At 48.5% G+C, this 23,833-nt stretch overlaps 1 protein-coding gene across 1 annotated transcript; it reads left to right on the top strand.

The window, feature by feature from the left end:
• The first annotated feature begins 843 nt into the window (after positions 1 to 843).
• On the top strand, positions 844 to 22,691 carry Wrnip1 (WRN helicase interacting protein 1). The gene is made up of 7 exons (XM_004666172.3): positions 844 to 1,699; positions 3,654 to 3,845; positions 5,017 to 5,258; positions 17,691 to 17,920; positions 20,007 to 20,162; positions 20,810 to 20,889; positions 21,963 to 22,691. The coding sequence occupies exons 1-7, from the start codon at positions 902 to 904 to the stop codon at positions 22,236 to 22,238; spliced, it is 1,974 nt and encodes a 657-aa protein (XP_004666229.1). The 5' UTR covers positions 844 to 901; the 3' UTR covers positions 22,239 to 22,691.
• The last annotated feature ends 1,142 nt before the right edge of the window (positions 22,692 to 23,833 follow it).

The raw sequence follows: 23,833 nt of genomic DNA, 5'->3' as shown, positions 1-23,833 counted from the left end.
GCCCGCCGCTCCCCCAGCACCAGCTCCGCCCAGGTGACGAATCCCGGGGCCCCGGAGCCGCCGTCACCCCGCCCCGCGGACCGCGCCGCCCAGGCGACTGCCCCTCCCGCCCGGGCCGCCCCGCGGCACCTTCGAGGACCGGCTCGGCCACAGCCGGAAATAGACGCAGCCGCGGTGGGGTGAGGGAGGGTGACCGCGAACTACATTTCCCCAAGCGCAGCGCGAGAAATTTCCGGCGGCGACTGGGACAAACAGATGCCGACTACACCTCCTCCCCGCCCCTCCGCCCCCCAGGGTCCCGGGAAGGCGCTGCCTACGCTCAGACTACAAGCTGTGGACTACACCACCCGACACGCCTCGCGAAGCCCTGCCTGCTCCAGGACTACAAGTTGTGGACTACACCTTCCCACACGCCGCGCGTGATGCGCCGCCTGCGCCTGGACTACACCTCCCGACATGCCGCGCGAGGCGCTGGCTACGCCCGGGCTACAAGTTGTGGACTCTTATTTCCCGAAATGCCATGCGACGCACTGCCTGCTCCAGGACGACAAGTTGTGGACTACACCTCCCGACATATCCCGCGAGGCGCTGCCTACGCCCGGACTAAAAGTTGTGGACTACACCTCCAGGCATGCCGCGCGAGGCGCTGCCTGCGTCCGGACTACAGTTTGTGGACTACACCTCCCGACAGGCCGCACGAGGCGCTGCCAGCTGCCGGCCGGGGGCGGGCCGACGCGGGAGCTCCGGACGTGAGGCTCGAGCGGCGCCCTCCCTCGGCCCGCGCGCGTCTTGCCGCCTCCCCGAACCAGGGTCGCGCGGCGGCACGGGGCCTAGCGGCGGGCATCGGCGTTTTCAGGGGTAGGTGCGGCCGCGCGCGGTGCCAGGGAGGCCGGCGGCCGCCATGGAGGTGAGCGGGCCGGAGGACGACCCCTTCCTGTCGCAGCTGCACCAGGTGCAGTGCCCCGTGTGCCAGCAGATGATGCCCGCCGCGCACATCAACTCGCACCTGGACCGCTGCCTGCTGCTGCACCCCGCGGGGCACGCGGAGCCCTCGGCCGGGCCGCACCGCGCCGGGAAGGGGCCCTCGCCGCCCGGGGCGAAGCGGCGGCGGCTGTCGGAGAGCTCGGCGCTGAAGCAGCCCGCCACGCCGACGGCGGCCGAGAGCAGCGAGGGCGAGGGCGAGGAGGGCGACGACGGCGGCGAGACCGAGAGCCGCGAGAGCTACGACGCGCCGCCCACGCCCAGCGGCGCGCGCCTCATCCCCGACTTCCCGGTGGCGCGCTCCGGCAGCCCGGCCCGCAAGGGCTCCGGCAAGAGGCCGGCGGCGGCGGCGGGGGCGGCGGCGGGCAGCGCGTCGCCGCGCAGCTGGGACGAAGCGGAGGTGCCCGAGGAGGAGGAGGCGGCGGGCGACGGCGACGCGGACGCGGAGGGCGAGGACGACCCGGGACACTGGGACACGGACGCCGCCGATGCCCCGTTTGGCGCGGGCGCGGGCCGCGCGCATCCCCGAGCGCTGGCGGCCGAGGAGATCCGGCAGATGCTGGAGGGCAAGCCGCTGGCCGACAAGATGCGCCCCGACACGTTGCAGGACTACAGCGGGCAGAGCCGGGCCGTGGGGCAGGAGACCCTGCTCCGATCGCTGCTGGAGACCACCGAGATCCCCTCGCTCATCCTGTGGGGGCCGCCGGGCTGCGGCAAGGTGAGTGCCGCCGGGTCCGCCGCTCTCCCGACCCCTCCTCCTCCGAGGGGGAGACCTGGGGCGGGGCTGTCTGGCAGCGGAGTTTGATGGGCGAGCAAAAAAAATAAATAAATAAAGTCTCACCCTCTGGATTCCTGTGACCCGCTTGCTGGGCGTTTTCTAAAGATGCGAATTCCTGGTTGCACGAAGATGTGGACTCAGATTCCAGCTATCAGCGTGTTCCAATGATCCTGCCCCGATTTTTAGTGACCTAATTATCTAGGGAAATCCATGTTGCAAGAATTGGAAAGAAGCATTTGTATCTTCCGTTTGTATGTACACAGAGTCAGCTGTGGGAAAAAAATAATTAAAATTTTTTCTATTGTTCTTCCTTCTCCCACTAGTTGTGGGTTTATAGTAACTGTGGTTTGCACAGCTAATAAGACATCTCCCTCCCTTGTGCACGTCATCTTCATCAGGCATTTCCATGACTGTCGCATGCTGCCTTTGATGTCGCTTTCTGTGTTCCTTGTACCTTCTGGGGAATTGGCCCAGGGCAGAGGAGCAGTTAGGATCCTGCGGGCCTAGAGAACCCGTCATCGTCGTCGTCAGGACACTTGAGAAGGGTGGTGATGAAGTTGGATTGTTTAGGGTTTCCATCCATAAGTCCTGGGTCAGAGTATTAAGAGCTCGCCTTGCCTTCAGGTGCAGACTGCCCCGTACACAGGCTCATTCGAGGTAGTTCTCATTTCACTTTCCAGCCTCATCTCTCCCAACCACACCTCTCTTTCTGGAATGTGTCCTGCTGGTTTTGTACATTGTTTCTTTTCATGTCTCCTTGGTCAAGCATAAGTCAGATGGACCCCAGATAACATTCTTTGTGCATGCTGGCATTGAACCCAGGCCTTTGCACTCTTATCACTGAATTACACCACTAGCCTCCAGATATTATGAAGGTTTGTCATTGACTTCTGCTCCCATGAGTTTAGTTGTTTCTTCATTTAGAGGTTTGACCTGTAGCATTGATAGAAATTGTGAAGTCTAAGAACATGAGAATAGATAATCAGGTACTAATGGCCCGAGGCATTGAGGTTTGCAGGGAGGTTCAGGTGAGCCACAGGTGATTTAATGCAGGAGGTTACCTGGGCCTGGTTCTGTGTGAGGCTGGTCATTAACAAGCCTGCAGGACATGGGAGCCTGGTTCCAAAAGGCAAGTTGGCTGGGACTTGTTTCAAAGCAGTGACAATGTCTAGTGGTGCTGTACAGCTTCCCAAAATAAAGTGCCACTCTTCTATTCAGGAACAAGTTTGTCCCGTTGAATAAACAGGTTCCCCTCCTTTCTTTAAAAAAAAAAAAATTCTCATTCCTAGAATTCTAGTGCTAACAGTGTTGGTAATAGCAGATGCAGATTTACTGAGCCCCCATTAGGTGCCAGCTGCTGAATGAATGGTTTTCCTCAGATCTCTTCTTTGTTTTCTGGTAAATGCCACAAGATCTCAGCTCTTGGCTGCTGGCTGCCTTGCCCTCAGCCCGGCCCCTTCCTCAGCCGCTCTGCCGGCTCCCCCCAGCTCTCCTCTGGGATCAGCTTTACCCAGGGTCCTCCAGCTGCACTCTGTCGGCTGGCTGACCGGGAATTTTCTCTTCAGTGAGAGCTCCCAGCTGTCACCCAGACTGCTAAAACAAGACAGCCACTCTACTGGGATTCCTAAGATCTGAGTCCCCCAAAAGAACTCAGAAGGGGTTAGGAATAAAAGAAAAGGGCAGAATTAGCCCTAAGAGTTAGCTACCTCCCTGCTTTATCATGTTTTCGTTTTGTTGGTTCGTTTTAAATACTGTGGTATTTCAGTTTTTATCTGTGCCTCTAAGCATTCTTCAGAGTTCACCTTGCTTGGTAAATAGCTGCTGCCACTTGTAGTACCCGTGGGTGCTGCCCACTCTGTCTAACCAGCTTTTCAATGCGTGTCATCCTTCCTAGACCACCCTGGCTCACATCATAGCCAACAATAGCAAGAAACACAGCATAAGGTTTGTGACATTGTCTGCAACAAACGCCAAGACAAATGATGTGCGGGATGTCATAAAACAGGCTCAGAATGAAAAGAGCTTTTTCAAAAGGAAAACCATCCTTTTTATTGATGAGATTCATCGGTTCAATAAATCTCAGCAGGTACGGTAACATCTTTTCTATCTTCTGGATATTGTGTACCTCACATAGGATAGATACTCTGCAAGGTTATTTTTGAAAAGGACAAAGCACTGTATAAATGTTAGGGTTGTTAACTGTCCTCAGAGAAGCATGGGCTCGTCAGTCCATCTTTAAGCCTGCTTCCCCATACTTTTCCCTAGTAATTTTGGGTGACCAGAAAAACTCACTCTCTGGTAAGTTAAACGATTTCTATATCAAAAAGCACCTTTGGGTCAACTTTCCAACTTTTAGAAAATTTTAATCTAAAATAAAAATCATTGTGAACAGTTGAAGTTGATTAAAATTCTTATTTTAGCTGAGGGTATAGCTCAGTGGTAAAGCATTTGTCTAATGTGCCCTGGGTTCCGGTTCTAGCTTTCCAGCCCTCCCCCCCCCCAAAAAAAATTCATTTTAATGTTCTTACTTCCCCTTCCATTTTTACTTTGTAAAGTCAAGGCTGTAGTCTCTGTGCCATAAGGCCTTCAGCAGGGTGACCACGACAGGACTTAACTGTTAATGTTTATCTCAGTGGCTTTCAGAAATAAAAGGATTATAAACAAGCTACTTTTTGCAGTCTGTAAATAAACATTAAAAGATTTCACACATGCTTTCTCTTATTACAGCTTTTTAATTGTAGATAAAAATATTTCACAAAACTCATCACCTGTTTCCCTCATGATTTGAATCTCTTTGGTTCTTAGAGTTCTACCTGAATGCCTGTGTTCTAGGTTCCATACAGGACCGACTGTCTTCCCATTAGGCTGTGTCTGGTGGTCACATACGCCCGAGGTTACTCGGGAGAACAACACTATGATAGAGTACAGTCAGAGGAGGAAGATTTTGGAAATATGTTTATGTCTTTTGTAAATAATAATTGATGTACATGTTTGTACGCTATGTGGCAGTTCAGCCTGTTAGTAGAAAATACTTGGCTAAGAAGTCATTTATATTCTAATTAAACTTCTGCTTAGCTGAGTACTGACTGGAAAGAGGTCAGGCTTACACACTGGCCTCCACCCTGATGCTGTGTCCGTGTCTAGTGGATATACTGCAGCGGTGAAACTTAGAGAAAGAGTAGATGGCCACCTTACCTGGGATTCTGCAGGCACCTGTTGAGTGCAATCACTTTCTTCTCATTTCCCCCCATGGATAGGACACTTTCCTTCCTCACGTGGAATGTGGGACGATCACCCTGATTGGAGCAACCACCGAGAACCCTTCCTTCCAGGTCAACGCTGCTCTCCTGAGCCGCTGTCGGGTGATTGTTCTAGAGAAGCTTCCGGTTGAGGCAATGGTGACAATTCTAATGAGAGCGATCAACTCACTGGGAATCCACGTCCTGGACTCCAGCCGTCCCGCTGACCCTCTGAGCCACAGCAGCAATAGCAGCTCCGAGTAAGTTGACAGGGTGCCCACACCTCCCTGAAAAGCTGCTGGCCGAGGGCCAGAGGGGCTGGGCCTCGGTGGCGGGTGGGGTGGTGACTGAGAAGAAGGGATTTGCCAGAAATGAAAATCAGAAAAGAGGAAAGTACTTAATCATGCCCACAAACAAACCTCCCAGCATTCTTTTCAGTTGCATTTTGTAGCCTCTAGTGGGATGTCCATAATCTCACGTTTTAATGTTTTAATTCCTAGTTACCGTCTTCCAGGCTTAGTGCATGGGAAACATTATTTTAGAGGGTATAAGTGCCTGATTGACTGGAAGAAAGAGATAAACACTACTTAACTTACATCTTTGGAGATTTGTACTAGATTCCCCCCCACCATGGTTTATTCTTTTAAAGATATTAAGGGCTGGAGAGATGGCATAGCAGTTAAGGCACTTGGCTGTGAAGCTTAAGGAATCATGGTCGGCTCTCCAGGTCCTAGTAAGCCAGGCTCACAAGGTGACCCACATGTGCAAGGTTGCACATGCACACAAGGTGGCGCACACGTCTGGAGTCCGATTGCAGTGGCTGAAGGCTCTGGTACCCTAGTTCATTCTCTCTCTGTCTCTCTTTCGCATAATAAATAATAAATAAATAAGGCCAGCTGTTGAGCTTGCCTCAAAAAAATTTAAAATTAAATATAAAAATATTAAAATTTTCCTTTTAAGAATGTAACTAATAATAGAAGTAGTTAAACTTACCTCAGTGATTTTAAAGGAATTTTAACCAAGAATGGCCCAGCCCACCTCCCATTAGTGCCTAGCAGGCATGAGCAGAGGGCTTATCGTGGGTGACCTGTTGACGTGTGGGGTCTGAGCTCCCCCTTCCTTACTAGAACACATTCTTCAGAAGGCATTCGTGTGTTGGCTGAATAATGCAGTGGACATAATTTGGTCTGAGGAGAGGCCCCTGTCCACCTCCACATGTTGTAGGCTAGACAGCTGCTCATGCCTGCCCTGAGGCCAAGCTCTGGAGCCGCTTTTCTGTGAGGATTAAAGTACGAGGCACAGTTGTAGGCTCAGGGCTTAGGTTTCAAAGGCCTCTCCCTATGTGCCAGGCCTCATTTGTTCCTGTCTCACATGTGGGAGAATGTCACCACCACGCCTTGTGAGGGCTAAAACATTTGCAGTGGACTCCTGGGATGAAGAGACTGCTTCACTTTAGATACAGTGGTGATGATGTGGCCATTGGGAACGTGGCTAGAAGGGAAGTGTGGGACCTGTTGGATCAGTGCCGTGAGCTGTACTTGGGACTCTTTGTGGGCTGGCCTCTTGTGAGGGTCTCAGGGCACTCCTGCCAGGTGGTTGTACCTAGTATAGTCTGAGCATCTGCAGTAGACTGGTTCCAGGACCTCCCTGCTGACCACTGACCACTAGGAACATTCCCAAATACTTAGATAACCTCATGAGTGATGTGTAGAATTTGTGAAGAGCCTATACATATCTTCTCACATACTTTGATCATGCTTAGCTTACCTGCTGTATTTAATGAAGAAAAGTTTTGCAGGGATGTGTGCCGTACACGCGCTGGGCTGATGCTCTGCCACCGAGCTTCAGTCTGCCCTGTAGATTACTGATAATGCCTAGTACAGTAGAAACACTGTGTAAATAGCTGTTATTCTGTTTTGTTTAAGGACTAGTGACAAGGAACAATAGTCCACATGTCTAGTATAGGTGTGCATGTAAAAAAAAATTTTCAACCCAAATTTGGTTGAATTTGAGAATCCAGCATTCTTGGGTTGACTAGCTTTTCTGTAATAAAATTCTTTTTTTTTTTTTTTTTTTTGGTTTTCTAAGGTAGGGTCTCACTCTAGCTCAGGCTGACATGGAATTCACTGTAATAAAATTCATAATCATAAACTTAGGTCAGTCTGTGGTAGAGATAGAGTAAAAGGAAAGGGGGAAAATGTTGTTTTTGTCCTCTGTGCCAGTTTTTGCATCTACAGTTTTATAACTTCCATTTTGACTAGAGATTATTTATTTACTACATGTGGTCATGTGGTGGGCGAGTTTCTCAGAGGCCTCGGGTTTATCACCTCTTCATATCACTGCTCTGCCATAGTCCAAGTGAAGTGGGGTCAGTAGAACCGGGAGCTCATCCTCATGAAAGGAGTTCCTACTTCACAAGATTTCTGGTGATGTGTGAGCACATTAAAGTTTGCGAAGATACGGTGACAGAGGTACCACTTCATTTACTTAGCTTCTAAAGTGAGAGACAGAAAGGTGACTGGAGTACGAACCTGCAAGAACTGTTATCTCAGCCCGATAAAACCTCCCTGGGAGTAACAGTCTCCCCTCTCCCTTACCGTTAGCGCAGAGTTACCCCTGGCCAGGACTTCCTTCGTTCTCGCCTGCATTCATGCATCTCCCATCTCCTTGGGAAGGCTAAGAAAACAGGAAGTTGTTTATATCCCCAGCACTGTGTCCAGCTTCTATTATGTGTTTGGTAATTGGTTAGGGAGGGAATAAATCCTGCTTTCATTATAGGAAAAGCAGTTATTCTTTGGTATTGTCCACCATGAGAAATAAGTGCCCAGGCATCATGGATCTTTATCTCTAATCTGCTTATCCTTTTCATCAGCAGCAAGCACAGTAAAATGAAATAAATATGAACTTAGATACATTAATTAGCCTACTTGCTAGCAATGCTGACAAGCAGTTAAGTTGGAAGATGCCATGGGTCACAGAAAAAAACAAATCCTTTGAAAGTGATTCCCTGAAAGAAGTGTCTGCCACCCCAGTCGTTGGGGTGGTCAAGAGCAGACTAGTCAGACTTGCCCATGGCTGACATCAGATGTGTGCTCATCCCTATGCACACTAGCCAGATTGAGTTACACTGATACAGACTCTTGCTCCAGTCAACAGTGTCTCTGGGAAGCAGTGAGAGTGCCTTTTTATTTGTGTGGCATCCTGATAGCCACCAGAACATGTCCAGAGAAGTGCTAGGCTGCTGAGGTCTGTGCAGCAGAGGAGGTGAGCCGGGCACGGAGCAGGGGCTGCTTGTGCCACTCTGCCTGTGTGGGAGGGGCTGTGAGTTCCCATTACTACACAAGCACATGTCCCCCTTACAGTGAGGTGAAAGACCTGGGCTTGCTGGTGTGTTTGAAGGCTGCTAGAGTTCAAACTCTCAAGGGTTTGCATATTCTTAGACACGAAGTTCCATGTTCCTTAGCCTGAGTGTTCTTTTAAAACAAACTTCCCTTCAGTATGTATTTAGCCAGTAAAAATGGAAGGCTCTGCATATGTTAGGTATTGGCTGAGTGTGGAAAAGCACATGTCTGGGCTTATAGACAGCACACAGTATGATAAAGGCGAGGTGAGCAAATGGATTATAGGACTCTGGTGCTCAAGCTGTGCAGGGGATCCTGAAGTATAGAGAAACATCTAGAATAGGCTTTTGAAACTTTTTCCACTTGTGACCCTTTCTGGCCTGAGTAATTTTTACATGGCCCCAGAGCATATAGGTATATAAAACTTGTAATCAAGTACTTGTAATAAATCTTTTAAAAGTTAATTTGAGGGATGGAGGGATGGCTTAGTGGCTAAGGCCAAGTGAATCCTGTGAAACCTGAGGACCCATGTTCAATTCCCCAGAACCCATGTAAGCCAGGTGCACAAGGTGGCACATGTGTCTGGAGTTTGCTTGCAGTGGTTAGAGATCCTGGCATGCCCATTCTCTCCCTCCCCTCCCTCTCTTTCTTTCATAAATAAAGAAGTATTTTTTAATTAGTTTGAAAAAATTCATTAGTGTGCATAAATTTTGTGATTTATGAGACAAGCTTATTTGCATACTGATGGGATAATGTACTTGTTTGTCTAACATGATACAAGCCAGTGATGCTTCCTCCAAGGTAGGGCTTCGCTGTAGCCCAGGCTGGCCTTGAACTCTCCACCATACCAGGCTAATTTGATACTTTCATTTCTTTGGTGGGGGGCAGGCACGTAGAGATAGGGCCGTAACCCTGGCTTAGCTCATTCTGTGTAGTTGATGCTGACACTGAGCTTCTTCTCTACCTGCCCTCATTCCCCCAAGTGCCATGCTTGCAGGCATACGTCACCATGCCCAACTTTAAGCCATAATTTTCTATAAGAACAGAAAACTTTGTGTTTGTTAAAACATTGCAGCTCATGACATACCGTAGTTTCGGGCAGCAGCATTGATGATGTGTGGTCTGGCCTCATGCGCAGTAGGCAGTGTTGTGTTTACAGAGCCAAGATTGCAACGAACGGGCCTGCCACGTGGGGGAGCTCTGCCATAAACAGCTCAGATTTCATGACACATTGGATTTTCTAGTTATTTTTGGTTGGTTGCACATTCAGAAACCTTTCATGCTGTCATATTTCTCACAACCTCACATGGGGATATGACTGTCAATTGAAGAAGCTTTGATCCAGAATATGAGAGAACAAGCATCTCTCCAAGTTGAGGGTTGCTGAAGTGGGTTTTGAAGGACAAGCCATACTTAACCAGACAACGTAGAAAGTGCACCTCTGCCATAGTTGTTTGGTTTGCATGTCTGATGGACAGTTCCCATGTGCTGAGCTCTGAAAACACATTCTGATCGCATGACACGGTGAAACACGCTGTCTGCTCTGGAGGAATTTTGGAGGCTGGGGAAGACCCCATGGAACATGGCTGATGAGCTCATGCTGCCACCGACAGGACGGTGCCAACCCAGGTTCAGTCGTGCTTTGGTGCCCCAGATCTCAACGTGTGTCATGCACAACACCCTCAACGAAGCAGTTTTGAACCAGGTGCAATGATCACATCTCTAGAGATAGAGCCTCCAATGAGAGGCTGAGTGCTGTCTGTTAAATAGGGGAAGGGTTGTCTGTCTGTCCTCTATGGGCAGATGTGGCTAGCTCAGGACACACTATCATCTGAATCCCAGGCAAAGTGGCCCCAAAACAAAAAGTGCTTTTTTTCCCCCATTTTCTTTGAAAAGAAATCAAGGTTTTGTTTTGCCTGCCTCCAAAATGATCTTTTGTGCTACCCAGTAGAAAAGAAAGGTCATGGAACATTGGCAGACAGAGTACCAGCCAGAGTGGACTATGAATGTAGCTTTTATTTTTCTTCAAAGTATTTGAATGCAAGGGAAAAGGTCCGTTAGTACTATACATTAACTTAGCTGTGTACATTAATTACATGAATATGCTTAGTATAAAGAAAAAGATGGGCTGGAGAGATGGCTTAGCAGTTAAGCGCTTGCCTGTGAAGCCTAAGGACCCCGGTTCGAGGCTCGGTTCCCCAGGTCCCACGTTAGCCAGATGCACAAGGGGGCGCACGCGTCTGGAGTTCGTTTGCAGTGGCTGGAAGCCCTGGCGTGCCCATTCTCTCTCTCTCCCTCTATCTGTCTTTCTCTCTGTGTCTGTCACTCTCAAATAAATAAATAATTAAAAAAAAAAAAAAAGAAAAGAAAAAGAGAGCCGGGCGTGGTGGCGCATGCCTTTAATACCAGCACTCGGGAGGCATATGTAGGAGGATCACCGTGAGTTCAAGGCCACCCTGAGACTCCATAGTGAATTCTAGGTCAGCCTGGACCAGAGTGAGACCCTACCTCGAAAAACCAAAAAAGAAAAAGAGGTTTGTAAAAATGACATGAGAACACCAACATACAGACTCAGATCTGTGGGCCTTGTTGCTCTTTCTCCATGGCCGCTGTAACACGTTTGAATTAGAACAACCGAGTTCATTCTCACGGAGTGAAAGCTAGGACCAGAACCAAGGCGTCAGTAGGGGAGACACCCTGCAGAGGTTTGCAGAGCTAGTAAGAGACTTCCCTCCCTTTGCACGCCACCTTTGTCAGACGTCTCCTAACTGCCTCATACTGCTTTGTACTTGTGGACAAGCAAAAGCTTCTTCAGCCTCTGGTGGCTCCTTCCCTTCCCCATCTGTGCCTGTGGCTTGCATCCATCTTCACACAACCTTCTCCAGAGCCTTATAGTTTCTCTATCTGTTATTTTAGTGTGTATGGGGTGTGATGTGTGTGTACGTGTGTCAAAGCCAAAGGTTGAATCAGGTGTCCTTGACACCCTTGACTTCATTACTGAAGCAGGGCCTCGCTTGAGCCCAGAGCTTGCAGATCCAGCTTGTCCCAGGGACCCCCATCTCCACCTCCTCAGTGATGGGATTACAGGTAGCCACCATATCCACCTGACATTGCTGGGAATGCAAACTCTGGTCCACATACTTGCCTGATTTCATCCACTGAGCATTCTCCCCATTATCCCGTGAATATATTTGCAGTGGGCTTAGGAAGCACTCGAAACCCAGGGCAGCCTCGTCACCAGATCTCTGTGGTGTCTGCACAGACCGTTTCCACACTGGATGGGTGGGGCTCGCTGTTCACCCCCTGCCCCCTACTGGGCATATAGGGCAGTGCAGTTTGGAAAGACATGACTCAGTGAGATTAAGCAAAGAAAGATAACATCTCAGAGGTATGTTCTCTCTGGAGAAAGCAAGTTTTGTCTTAATTTCACTCCAGTTATCTTGGGAAGGGCAGAATTTGGGACTCTGCTTTGAAGATGTGCAATTCCAGAGAGTGTACAATAGAGGGTCTTAACAGATTGCAGGAGTTTCATCACTGATAAGGCAGCTAACATCCGGGAGTGTGTGGCAGGACAGGCGCTGCTCCAGTCTGCAAAGTGGATGCCACTGCCTCCTTCACCAGACGAGGAAGCAGGCACCCTGTGTTGAGGTAGCTCAGTCACCCACGTCGAGCATGGTGGAAACGAGCTCTAAGGCATGGTGCCAGCTCCATGTGGTGGTAGATGGTGTGTGGACACCCAGGCCAGAGGAGATGCATGCTATCAGTGAGGCGGCCTTCTAACCTGGCTTGTGCTTTTGTATGTAAGGACAACTCTATCAACTTGCAAAGGGTTAAGACAGACCTGTCTATAATGCAGTAAGTCTGCCTTTGTAACCGAGCTGCACATCCCACGGACACTGGTGTGTGATGCAGGATCTATCCCAGCAGATTTGCGAATCACTAAATCTGTGACAGTATCTGTGTGCATTTGAAGAAAGCTTTCTCATCTGATACATGCTCATGGTTAAGAGCCACTGTACAGCACTTGTCACCCCAACCACATCAAGTCTTTACTGAAGGAGGACACCAGGTCTGGTTTGTAATTTAGAGGAAGACAGTAACAGAGCCAGATGTCTTCTTTTGTCCTGCCATGAAACCACAAGTACTGTCTTTGTTGTTTTTCTGTTCAGGGTAGGATCTCACTGTAGCCCAGGCTGACCTGGAATTCACAGTGTAGTCTCAGACTGTCCTTGAACTCTCAGTGGTCCTCCTACTTCTGCCTCCCAAGTGCTGAGATTAAAGGTGTGCGCCACCACACCCAGCAGTCATTTTTTTTCCCACTCATCCTACGTCAGTACTGTCCTTAACTCCCAGTATCATCCATTGGCAGAAACAATATGCAAGAATCCAGGTGTCGGAGGACAAACAGAAAGAGGAGCTTCCGTGGGTGGAGCTCGACTTTCTAGGTCTGCCTCACCACTGGGCTGCATCAGGAATAAGATCTTTCCCAGTACATTTGTTCTTAACCAGTTTTTGTTGCTTGTTTTCCTGTAGGATGCTATGAAATTTTGGGCATTCTATTCCCAAAACAGATTTTTGTTTTGTTTTGTTTTGGCTTTTCGAGATAGGGTCTGACTCTAGCTCAGGCTGACCTGGAATTCACTCTGTAGTCTCAGGATGGCCTCAAACTCACTGCGATCCTCCTACCTCTGCCTGCCAACTGCTGGGATTAAAGGCATGGGCCACTACGCCTGGCTGCCAAAGCAGAATTTTTTTACTCCCATTTAATTTTCTTTTACCTTTGAGGGCTCTTTCCAAATCAAAAACTATTGGTAAGGTGTTTATGCATAAAAACTCACATAAAGTTCTCTTGACTAGGGGCACTTTGAAGACACTGTCTGTGGTAGTTGCTTTCTCATCCTTAGTATGAACTGTCTCATCTGCTTCTCCTAAGATGGCTGGGTATTTAGTACATCTTGTTTTTTTCCTACTCAGTGGAATTTCTCCAAGCAGGGGTCCAGGACATAATTCACTGGTAGGTAGGTGAATCTTTAGACCTTCCTGTGTGTTCTTAGCAGTGAATGTCCATTTTGTAGTTTGCCTGTGTGACCACTGAGTTCCACTAGCAGCCACTTTTTATTATTTGGACAGTTGCTTACTGCTCAATTGCATTTAAAATTCCCCTGCTATCCAACAAGGGCTTCAGTTGGGGGTGCGGATCCTTAACAAAGGTGCTGAAGAGGAGTGGGAGCCTGATGTGTGAGTGTGAACTACAGTGTCCAACAGAGTATGGCAACCCACTGATAATCCCAATACTCAGGAGGCTGACACAGGATTGCTGAGTTTGAGGTCAAAAATGCAAAAAGGCTAATCAAGAACTTAAAAATCAAGGGCTGGAGAAATGCCTCAACAGTTAAAGATACTTAAAAAGCCTGATGGCCTGGGTTCCATTCCCCAGTACCCACATAAAGCCAGATGCACAAAGTGGTGCATATATCTGGAGTTCAGTTGTAGCAGCAGGAGACCCTGGTGTGCCCATTCTCTCTCTCCTTCCCTCTCTCTCTCTCTCTTGTGCCCTGTCTTTCAAATAGATAAATATTTGTAAATGAATTTAAAAATCAGAGAGCTCTGTTTACTAAGAATATAAACTATGGTCTCCTTTTAAAGCCATATTCACATCTTGCTGCTTATAGATCTATAGATCTATGGAGCATTGAAGGCACATAACAGGAAAAGAATGTTGACCATAGGCTAATTTTATGGTGTTCAGCAGTAAGTGACTGTTGTCCTTTGGTCTACTTTGGAGTTTAAGGTGATGTGTGTAACTTTAGAAATTATGTTCAGGGGCCTGAGCAACTTACTTATTTTCAAATTAGTATTAGATTTGTTAAGCATGTAAAACTATACAAAATAATCCCAATTTATTTGGTAATTTTTTTGTGAGACAGAGCAGGAGAGAGAATTGGCACGCCAGGGGCTCCAGCCACTGCAGTGAAATTCCAGATGTGTGCACCAACTTGTGCACATGTGCAACCTTGCACACTTGGTCACCTTGTGCATCTGACTCACATGGGATCTGATCTGGAGAGCCGAACATCTCTCCAACCACAATAGTCTCAATTTTGTTTTTAAAATTAGATTTAAAATTAGTGGCTGTTAATTTAAAGAAAATTACCATTGTGGTTATTGGTGTGTCTGACTGGTGGAATTTTTTTTTTCCTTATGAGTTCATGTTTTTGGTTTTGGTTTTTCAGGTAGGGTCTCACTCTAGCCCATACTGACCTGGAATTCACTATGTAGTCTCAGGGTGCCCTCAAACTCACAGTGATCCTCCTACCTCTGCCTCCCAAGTGCTGGGATTAAAGGTGTGCGCCACCACGCCCAGCTCTTGATTTCATGTTCTTAAAAAAAAAAATCATGTCACTCGCTGTGGCTATGAACATCTATAAGCCCAGTTTGATAGGAGAACAGAGCCCAGAAGCTCCCTGGTCAGTAGGAAGCTCCACTCCAGTAAGAATGGTGGGAGCACAGCGGAGCAGGACCCGGGCATTGCCTTCTGGCCACCACTGGCATGTGCATCTCATTGCAGACAAGTGCACAGGGCATCACATGGGCACACCACACACACAAACATGGTGTTAAAACTAAGTCCTTGCATTGAACAAACACTGAGTGTGCTTTATCTACCAGGCATTGGGGCTATAGTAAAAGATTCGAACCCATCCTGTCCCTGAGGCTGTCAGCATTTCGAGGAGATGGAGAGACGAGGGTGGTGAGTAGCATCTGGTGACTGAGTCGGTCAGGATGGATCCAGCCCTGGCTGCTGGAAAGCTTCCCCAGGAGATGAGAGATACTGCTTTTACTGTTCAAGGCAGAAAGGAGCTGTTCAAAGCAGCTTTGGTTCTCACTCTCTTCCTCCTCAGGCACAGTAGGCTGTACCCCTCTGGTGCTGTTCACTTACACATTTTCTTTTTTTTTTTTTTTTCATTTATTTTTATTTATTTATTTGAGAGCAACAAAGAGAGAGAGAGAGAAAGAGACACACAAAGAGAGAGGATGGGTGCGCCAGGGCCTCCAGCCACTACAAACGAACTCCAGACATGTGTGCCCCCTTGTGCATCTGGCTAACATGGGTTCTGGGGAAACAAGCTTCGAACCAGGGTCCTTAGGCTACACAGGCAAGCGCTTAACCGCTAAGCCATTTCTCCAGCCCCACTTACACATTTTCTTTAGCATGTGTCAAGTCATCTTCCAGATAATCCAGTTCCTGGTTGAGAAGTGCCAGCAGCGTGGCCCAGGCCAGTGCCCAGTTCTCTGGAGTGGTGTCTGCTGATGAGAGCAAGTATCAGAACAGAGGAAGAGGAAGTCTGTAGGCTGTCACCAGGCCTGGGCCTGGGAGGCTGAGGGAAGAAACTGGGTGTTAGGAAGCTACGTCAGGGCACTGGGGAGATGGCTTAGCAGTTAAATGCACTTACTTGCAAAGCCTGTGGGCCTTAGCTTAATCCCCAGTACCCATGTAAAGCCAGGTACACAAAGTGGTATATGCATTTGGAGTGAATTTGCAGTAGCAAGAGGTCCTGATGCACACTTGCTCACTCCCTCGCAGATAAGTAAATAACTAAGTAATATATGTGTGCATGTGGATATGTGTGTATGTGGGTTTATGTATGTGTATGTATGTACATATGTATATGTATGTGTATATATATAGTTTTTGAGGTAGGATCTTGCTCTAGCCCAGGCTGGCCAGGAATTCACTGTGTAGTCTTAGGGTGGCCTCAAACTCATAACAGTCCTCCTACCTCTGCCTTCCAAGTGCTGCAATAAAAGGCATGCGCCACCGAGAGCGAGCTAAGTCAGACCATATGACTTAGTTGTGATGAGACCCATAGTGAAGTAACTAGAAACCTGGGAAACATAGTAAACAAGAGGACATCATAAGACATTAGGCACAAATATATAAAATTTATTTGAGAGAGAGAATGGGCATGCCAGGGCTTCTACCATTGCAGACAAACTCTAGAAGCATGTGCCACCTTGTTCTTCTGGCTTACATGGGTATTAGGGAATCAAACCTGGGTCCTTGGGCTTTGCAGGCAAGCACCTCAACCACTAAGCCCAGTCCTAGGCACAAATCTTTGAAAATACTTTATTTATTTATGAGAGAAAAAGGAGAGAGAGGATGAGCAAGCCAGGGCCTCCAGCTGCTCCAAGCAAACTCCAGACACATGTGCACCTTGTGCATCTGACTTTATGTGGGTACTGGGGAATCAAATGCCAGGTATTTAGGTTTTGCAGGCACACACCTTAACCTCTAAGGCATCTCTCCAACCTCACAAATATTTTAGTGATGGAAATGGAGAGTGGCATTATTCAAATTATTTTTGAGGGTGTATAGGTAGGTGTTAAGACCTCCTGTGTTGAACCCAGAAGACAAGTGGGACCACCCCCTGTCCTTCAAGACCCTTCTCAGCCCAGCCCCCAGCCCCTGCCGCACTAATTTGGGCTCACTAGTTAGTTTTTGGCTGAAGGGTGGGAATGTACATCTTTTCTTATTTTTTGCTTCATGAGTGTTGAGCTGTCCATTCATCCAAGAACAAATGAATTTCACCCAAGTTCAGTTCCCTCAAAATGAAGCATATGAATGAATGAGTGTGGTTGTCAACTGTGGTCCTGATGGTTGCAGAGAGACTAGGTGACTTCCCCCAAGGCCTGTTGCTACTGACAGTCTTAGAATCAGTTGCCAGGTGAATGGGAGTTCCCCGTTGCCTTCTCCGCTATGCTGGGCAGATTGTGTTTGATGAATGCCCATGTGAAGGGCCTGTTGCCACCTGAGAACACCCCAGGCCAAGAGACCAGAGACTTGCTCCTTAGGCTACAGGGCCTGGGTAGCTGGGACCCTTGTCTGTCTGTAAGATGAGGGAATCGAACTGCTTCATCTGGAGAATACTCTAACGTCCTAATGGGATGCTGTCTTGTCCCTGTTTGGAAGGTGGCCTAAGTATTCCTGTGGCATTCGCCTGTAATTGCCCTTGAAGCAGGCTTTCCATGTACTGTAAGGACATGCTTGTGGGCTGATAAAGCTTGCACTGCTGCTGGTAGAACCAGAGAGCCCAGTTACCAACAGGAACTTTCCAGAGCACTTGAGTCTTACTTCATGCATGCCTGTTAGGAAGGAACAGTGAAGTCCGCTTGTGGCTCTTGAGAAACAGTGGCGCAAGACTGCTCAATTCTTAGTCTCTGTCTCAAAATGCTTAATTAACTACATTAACAAGATTAAGGTCAAAGCCTTTCTGAAAAGTGAAGAGATACTTCAGATGAGCTAAAACAGAGCAGGTGTGGCCAGACTGAGAGTCCCTGGTTGTATTGCAGGCCCTCGGTGTTCATCGAGGACAAAGCCGTGGACACTCTGGCTTACCTCAGCGATGGCGACGCCCGGGCGGGCTTGAACGGACTGCAGCTGGCAGTGCTGGCCAGGCTAAGCTCTAGGAAGATGTTCTGTAAGAAGAGCGGACAGACCTACTCCCCGAGCCGCGTTCTGGTTACGGAGAGCGATGTGAAGGAGGGCCTGCAGCGCTCCCACATTTTATATGACCGAGCAGGTGAGGAATCAGAAGGGCAAGAGTAGAACTGTAGAACAAGGGTGGGCACCCTCCTCGCCTCACCTCTTACCTTCAGCTGGTGTGAAGCATCCCGCGTCTCACTTTGCTCCGCATAGAGTAATAGAATTCAGCCTCCTACACAGGGCCGAACTTGCTGAAGAAAGGCATACAGAGAAGGGGTCCTGGTGAGATGTCAGTGGGTTTGGGGTTTAGAATTACCGGCTTTCTCTCTGTCGTGTGGGACTGGTGGGTATTTTCCCATGGCTCACGGCAACACTTGGTAGAATGTAGCACTTTAGAGCCTGTCATTCACTTGACAATGAATGAGTCTTGTGACCATTTGCAAAGGCAGTAAGTAAAAGAACTTTTGCAGTAAATGACAGTTATATCTGAGAGTTAAAAATCCTTCATTTTTTAGAGTCAAAAAATAAGCGTACAAATCTTGATGGTTGTGTTTTGTAATTGCTTCTTTGAAAATTTAATTTTGTAGTGTGCCCTTCTGTGTTTGCATAGAGCCACATTTACAGATGGAAGATATACCAGCCCGCATTAAATCTGAGCTGGCAATATTAAATATCGTCAGCGCAGCACATTTGCAGCTTTTTATAAAAGAGGAGATTTGGAGATGGCTTACTGTAGATTAGGCTGGACTCTGCTTGAGCATTTGGGACTCCGAATGGAGTCATGTCGCAGTAACTGGAGTGGGATTCCCCTGCCTTTCAAAGTCCTGCCAGAAGAAGGAAGCAGGCTGTAGAGCGCTCGGGTCTCATAGCTGTGCCTCCTCTCCAGCCTTTCTTGGTGATGAGTCCTCCTCTCTGGCTGGAGATGCAGGAGAGGCCCAGAGGGCGTTGCTCCTGGACACTGCCTCACAGCGACAGGCAGGCTTGCCCCACATCCTCAGAGTGGCCAGAGCTCTTTGGCCTGAGGGCCCTCAGCAGCTGGCACTGTAGGTGTTAGCTTGTCCCAAGAACATTAACACACCATCCATCTCTCTCCTGTGCACACTGCTTTCCGGTGAGCTAAGGCGGTTAGTGCTGGAGGAGTCTGGACGTTCGCAGCCAAGGCTTGTGGCTCACGTCACTAGTGAAGCCCTGCCCAGGGAGTGTTGTGTCTACAGTAGTCTGGTAGCCAGGCCGATCCAGTGATCTGGCCTGGGGCTCCTCAGAAACTGGAGTTGCTGGGCCCTGCCATCCGTGTCCCCTCGGTAGGCCAGCATCGCGTCACTCCACTAGGAGACCAGGTGCCAGCTCCACCGCATGCTCTGCCTGACTGAAGAGCAGGCCCTGTGGAGGGACTCCGAGCCCTCCGCCCTCTCAGGAGGTACTGTGCTCCCAAGGAACTTACCTGAGAGGATGGTCAGAAAATCGCGAAATCCGTACAAGTGCCACTGCTTATTTCTGACAGCTGTTTAGCTGTCATTTCCTGCCCTTGACTGTGTTTTTCTAAAGCACATTTACTGATCTTTGTACACATGAAACCAGGTGGAAACTACATGAAGACCAAATGACAAGTAGAGCCTTACCTCTTAGGGTGAAAGTTATGAACTGGCATGCTAGGCCCCTTGTGTCCTGCCACACAGATGTCCCTACACTAGGTCTGCGCCTTAAATGGCCACAGCTGTCAGGAAGGCAGCAGCTGGCAGTGACCCCAGGGCACCACTGAGCTGTAACTGCTGCTCTCCTGCCATTCTGTGGCTCTGGCCAGGTCTGTTTTCCTCAAATAGAATGTGGGGGCGGAGGATGGATCCCAGACTTGAGACCTCCCTCCTACCTCTGGCATCTCTACCAAAAGCCCCCTGGAGAGTGCTTGTCCCTTCTCCTGTCTCTCCATGTGGGTGTGTTCTCACATGGGCAGTGGCCACAGCTTTCTCCAGCCACAGCCTCTTCCTCTGCATAGGTAGTATTGGACTCCCAAAGAGGCACCAGGCATGTGGGCCCCTGGTGAACTACCCTGGGACTGATCTAGGCTCTGCACCCCACTGGATGCAGTTGGAGGCTAGCTGTCACCCGTGGGGCCTGCCTTAGTGTGGCGTGGTGTGCCAGGCAGACATGCAAGGCAGCCACGCGGGCGTTTCTGTGCCGAGCAGGGGAAGAGCACTACAACTGCGTCTCCGCCCTGCACAAGGCCATGCGCGGCTCGGACCAGAACGCCTCCCTCTACTGGCTGGCTCGCATGCTGGAAGGAGGGGAGGACCCGCTCTACGTGGCCAGGAGGCTGGTGAGGTTTGCCAGCGAGGACATTGGTGAGTGGGAGAGGGTCTGCATGGGCTTGCGTGCATGGTGGGTGGCTCAGGGTTACTTCTGGACTGGGAATATCATGTGTCCAGTCAGAGACTTGTCAGGAGCTCAGCTGTCTGTGCTTTGAGTGGGTGGTCAACATTTTCTATTTTCTCTTCAGGAATGTCCTTTGGAATGTGAGAAGTTGTTTACAATATTGAAATACAAGACATAACATTTCCATTTGCTTTTGTGGCCAGGTGGTAAGGTTTCACTGGACAGTTCCTGGGGTAGAAATGGAAGATTCTGGATACCATTTTCAAGACAAAGATGAGAAAAGCTTTTCTTTGCTTCGGTCTTACGGATGCTTTGTGTCTGTCTCCACCCTGGTGAATGCCTGCAGGGTTTATGCTCCTTAGGTCTGTTACACAGCCTCTTGTTTTCCTGCTAGGAAGTTTTTAGCCCCAAGACCATACTTGACAGCAGCAGTTAACTTCTCAGTAACTACTTCATGAATGAGTTAATGTGACAAGACCAGGGATAGGCCCATCTTACTCTTGCTCAGTGGCACGGGTTTGGTCGCTCACTCCACATGCAGCAGTGGTCTCTGGTCACTGCAGCGTGTGACAGGACAGATCTGAATTATGACTTGGCCTTTGTCTCTGTGTGGCAGGTCTGGCTGATCCGTCTGCATTAGCACAAGCCGTTGCTGCCTACCAAGGCTGTCACTTTATAGGAATGCCCGAATGTGAGGTAAAGTACAGCTCGGCGCTGTGCCCGTCTGCTCTGTTCCTTTGTGGATTTTACTGCATGTCCTGCCTTTGTTGTCGTGTCCTGCTCTAAGTAAGCTGCTCAGCTTTGGAACTCCATTGTGTAGAATCCTGGCTGCTGGAGAGCTGAGACCTTTGGTACCACTGAGGGCCTGCTCTGGTTTGGTTTTCACAGCAGTATGGGTTGAACACAAGGCCTTGTCCATGCTAGGCAAGTGCTCTGCCACTGAGCTACATATAGTAGCTTCTCAAGTGGTTCAGAGTGGTCCTAACTCATTCTCTCGCCTAGCTATCTTGAATCTGAGATCATTCTGCATTAGCATTCTGAGTACCTGGGATTATAGACCTGCACCACCAGGTCCAAAGACAAAGTCACATTTTCACACTGTCCACAGGCACCCCAAAGCTCAGAGGAAATGTTTCAGCCTTCCTAGGGGGCAGAACATTTGGAAATGCTGGCCAGAAGCCTCTTAGGTTCAGGTTTACCTCCAAAGCCATCTTCTACCAGGGTTTATGAAAGATTTCATTAATGGACAAGGTTCCTAAGTTTAAAAATTAAGAAGGCTGGTGTGGTAGCATAGTGGAATTCCCCAGTATCCACACAAAGCCAGATGCACAAAGTGGCACGTGAGTCTGGAGTTCATTGCAGTGGCTGGAGGCCCAGGTGAGCCCATTCATATTCTCTCTTTCTCTCATTGCAAATAAAGTATTTTTTAAATATGTTTTATTTATTCGAGAGAGAGAGAAAGAGGTGGGGGGGGGGCATGGCCATGCCAGGGCCTCCAGCCACTGCAAACGAACTCCAGATGCATGCCCCCTTGTGCATCTGGATTATGTGGGTCCTGCCATCTCTCCAGCCCCAATAAAGTTGTTTTTTTTTAATAATTAATAAAATAAAATAAGAGCCACTGATCTGGTCTGACCCCATAGGAGTTTCCTGACTGTGATAGCTGATTGTCCAGACTAAATGAAAAAGGATTAATTTAGATTATAAATACTGTGCCAGACAGAAGCCTTCTGCCATCTTCCTGGTGACATGTGTTTTCTGTGTTCTAGGTGCTTCTGGCCCAGTGTGTGGTCTATTTTGCCAGAGCCCCAAAGTCCATTGAGGTGTATAGCGCCTATAATAATGTCAAAAGCTGTCTGCGGAACCATCAGGGTCCCCTGCCTCCAGTGCCCCTGCACCTGAGGAACGCGCCAACCAGGCTGATGAAGGATATGGGATACGGCAAGGGCTATAAGTACAACCCCATGTACAGCGAGCCTGTGGACCAGGAGTACCTGCCTGAGGAACTGAGAGGCGTCGACTTCTTCAAGCAGAGGCGGTGCTGACTCCAGCAAAGGCAGCAGACGGCTCCTTCTATCCTGAGGAAGGCCCAAAGGGAAGAGTCACTGGGTCTTGGAGTTGATTGCCTGGGGAAAAATTAAAACAGACCAACATTTTGTGCCAGAAATTTAAGAGTTCCATCGATGGAGATGGCTGCTTCAACTAAATGTGTACCATTGAATCGTGTTCATTCGCACCCTGTGCAATGGTTATGCTAAGAAAACATCTGGCAGCTTTGTGCAATTAATTAATGTTATAAGGAATTATCTATTTTGTCATAGTATTTAAGTCATAATGTCATTTCAGAATTCAGTTCAGTAGATTTTCTTTTAAAAAATGTATATTCTGGGTAGTTACAATTGGTAAAATAACGTAATTGTGATTTAATACTGCATAGTGTTTTGGGTATTTTTTTTATATGCAAAGGTCTTATGAACCAATAAAACTATTTCAAAGTACTGTTCGGTTCTGTAGGGCTTCTCTTCCTGCGATGGTGAGCACCGGTGTCTCCCCCAAATGCCTTTCTGGCTGGAGTGATGAGTTGGAAGACACTGAGCGTGAGGAGATGGGGAGCCCAGGGAAGTTGGCGGAGCTTTCTGAAAATTTGTTTGTTCTGAGACAAGATCTCACTATGTAGTCCAACCTTGAACCTGTAATTGTCCTGCCTCAGGTTCCTGAGAACTGGGCTGACAGGAGAGTACCACTGCGCTCAGCCAGATGCTTGTGAGAGACTCTGCACACAGTTTTAAATGGCCTGTGAAAGACATCAGTAGTCCCTGGCCTCCCCACTTCTAGTTCTTTCTTAGAGTCCTATGCTTCTAAATACTAGTTATTTTCCTTGTTGTGGGGCTTCTTGGGGGGGGGCACGTATGTGGTATGTGTTGTGGGGTGTGTATGACATGTACATGTTTGTCATGTTGTAGTGCAAAGAATCCAGAAACAGATTGCAAGCTCTGAGCATGTGGTGGAGGGCCATGGTAGCTTTGTTTCTGTACAAGCCATTTGTTGGGAACCCGGGAGGTCGGTCCCTAGGATTCGCCACTTGATATGGTGGGAGACCCAGAAAAATGAGTCAGCTCCCTGCTGGCTGACTGGTGTCGAGAAGCGACAACAGTGTGACCCCTGATCTTGTGTCTGGCTCGAGTGGAGAAGCGGCATTAGTCAGGTGTGATCTCTGATCTTGTGTCTGAAGTGGGACTCCCATCCTTGGCTGCATCTGGAGTCCTCCAGTAGTGCTCTAGAGTAGGAGAGATTGTCCATGACCTAACATCTTGTGAATCCTCCTGCTAGTGGGCTTTACTCAGAATAGGCAGGTTCAGGATCGTGGCCCTCAATGGATGCCCCTTTCATCTTTCTAACCTCCAACATCACGTGGCCTCTAACTCACTGGTTCATCCCATTTCTAGGGGTGAATACAAACTTTTTTAAGCAAGTGCCTTTAACCGCTGAATCATCTCTCCAGCCCTTTAATTAAAATTTATTTATTTATTTATTTATTTATTTATTTATTTATTTATTTATTTATTTATATTCACAAGCAGAGAATGCGAATGGGTGTGCCAGGGCCTCCTTCCACCACAAATGAACTCCAGCCACATGT

Source organism: Jaculus jaculus, chromosome 17 (assembly GCF_020740685.1).
Source record: "Jaculus jaculus isolate mJacJac1 chromosome 17, mJacJac1.mat.Y.cur, whole genome shotgun sequence".
NCBI classification, from domain to species: domain Eukaryota; kingdom Metazoa; phylum Chordata; class Mammalia; order Rodentia; family Dipodidae; genus Jaculus; species Jaculus jaculus.
This window is presented reverse-complemented; position numbering and strand designations above follow the sequence as displayed.

Excerpts from the sequence above, each read along its gene's own strand:
- Wrnip1 (XM_004666172.3), top strand. The coding sequence starts at position 902 with ATGGAGGTGAGCGGGCCGGAGGACGACCCCTTCCTGTCGCAGCTGCAC. Across the intron at positions 20,163-20,809 it reads GTTTGCCAGCGAGGACATTG|GTCTGGCTGATCCGTCTGCA; the intron begins GTGAGTGGGAGA and ends TCTGTGTGGCAG. Across the intron at positions 20,890-21,962 it reads TAGGAATGCCCGAATGTGAG|GTGCTTCTGGCCCAGTGTGT; the intron begins GTAAAGTACAGC and ends TCTGTGTTCTAG.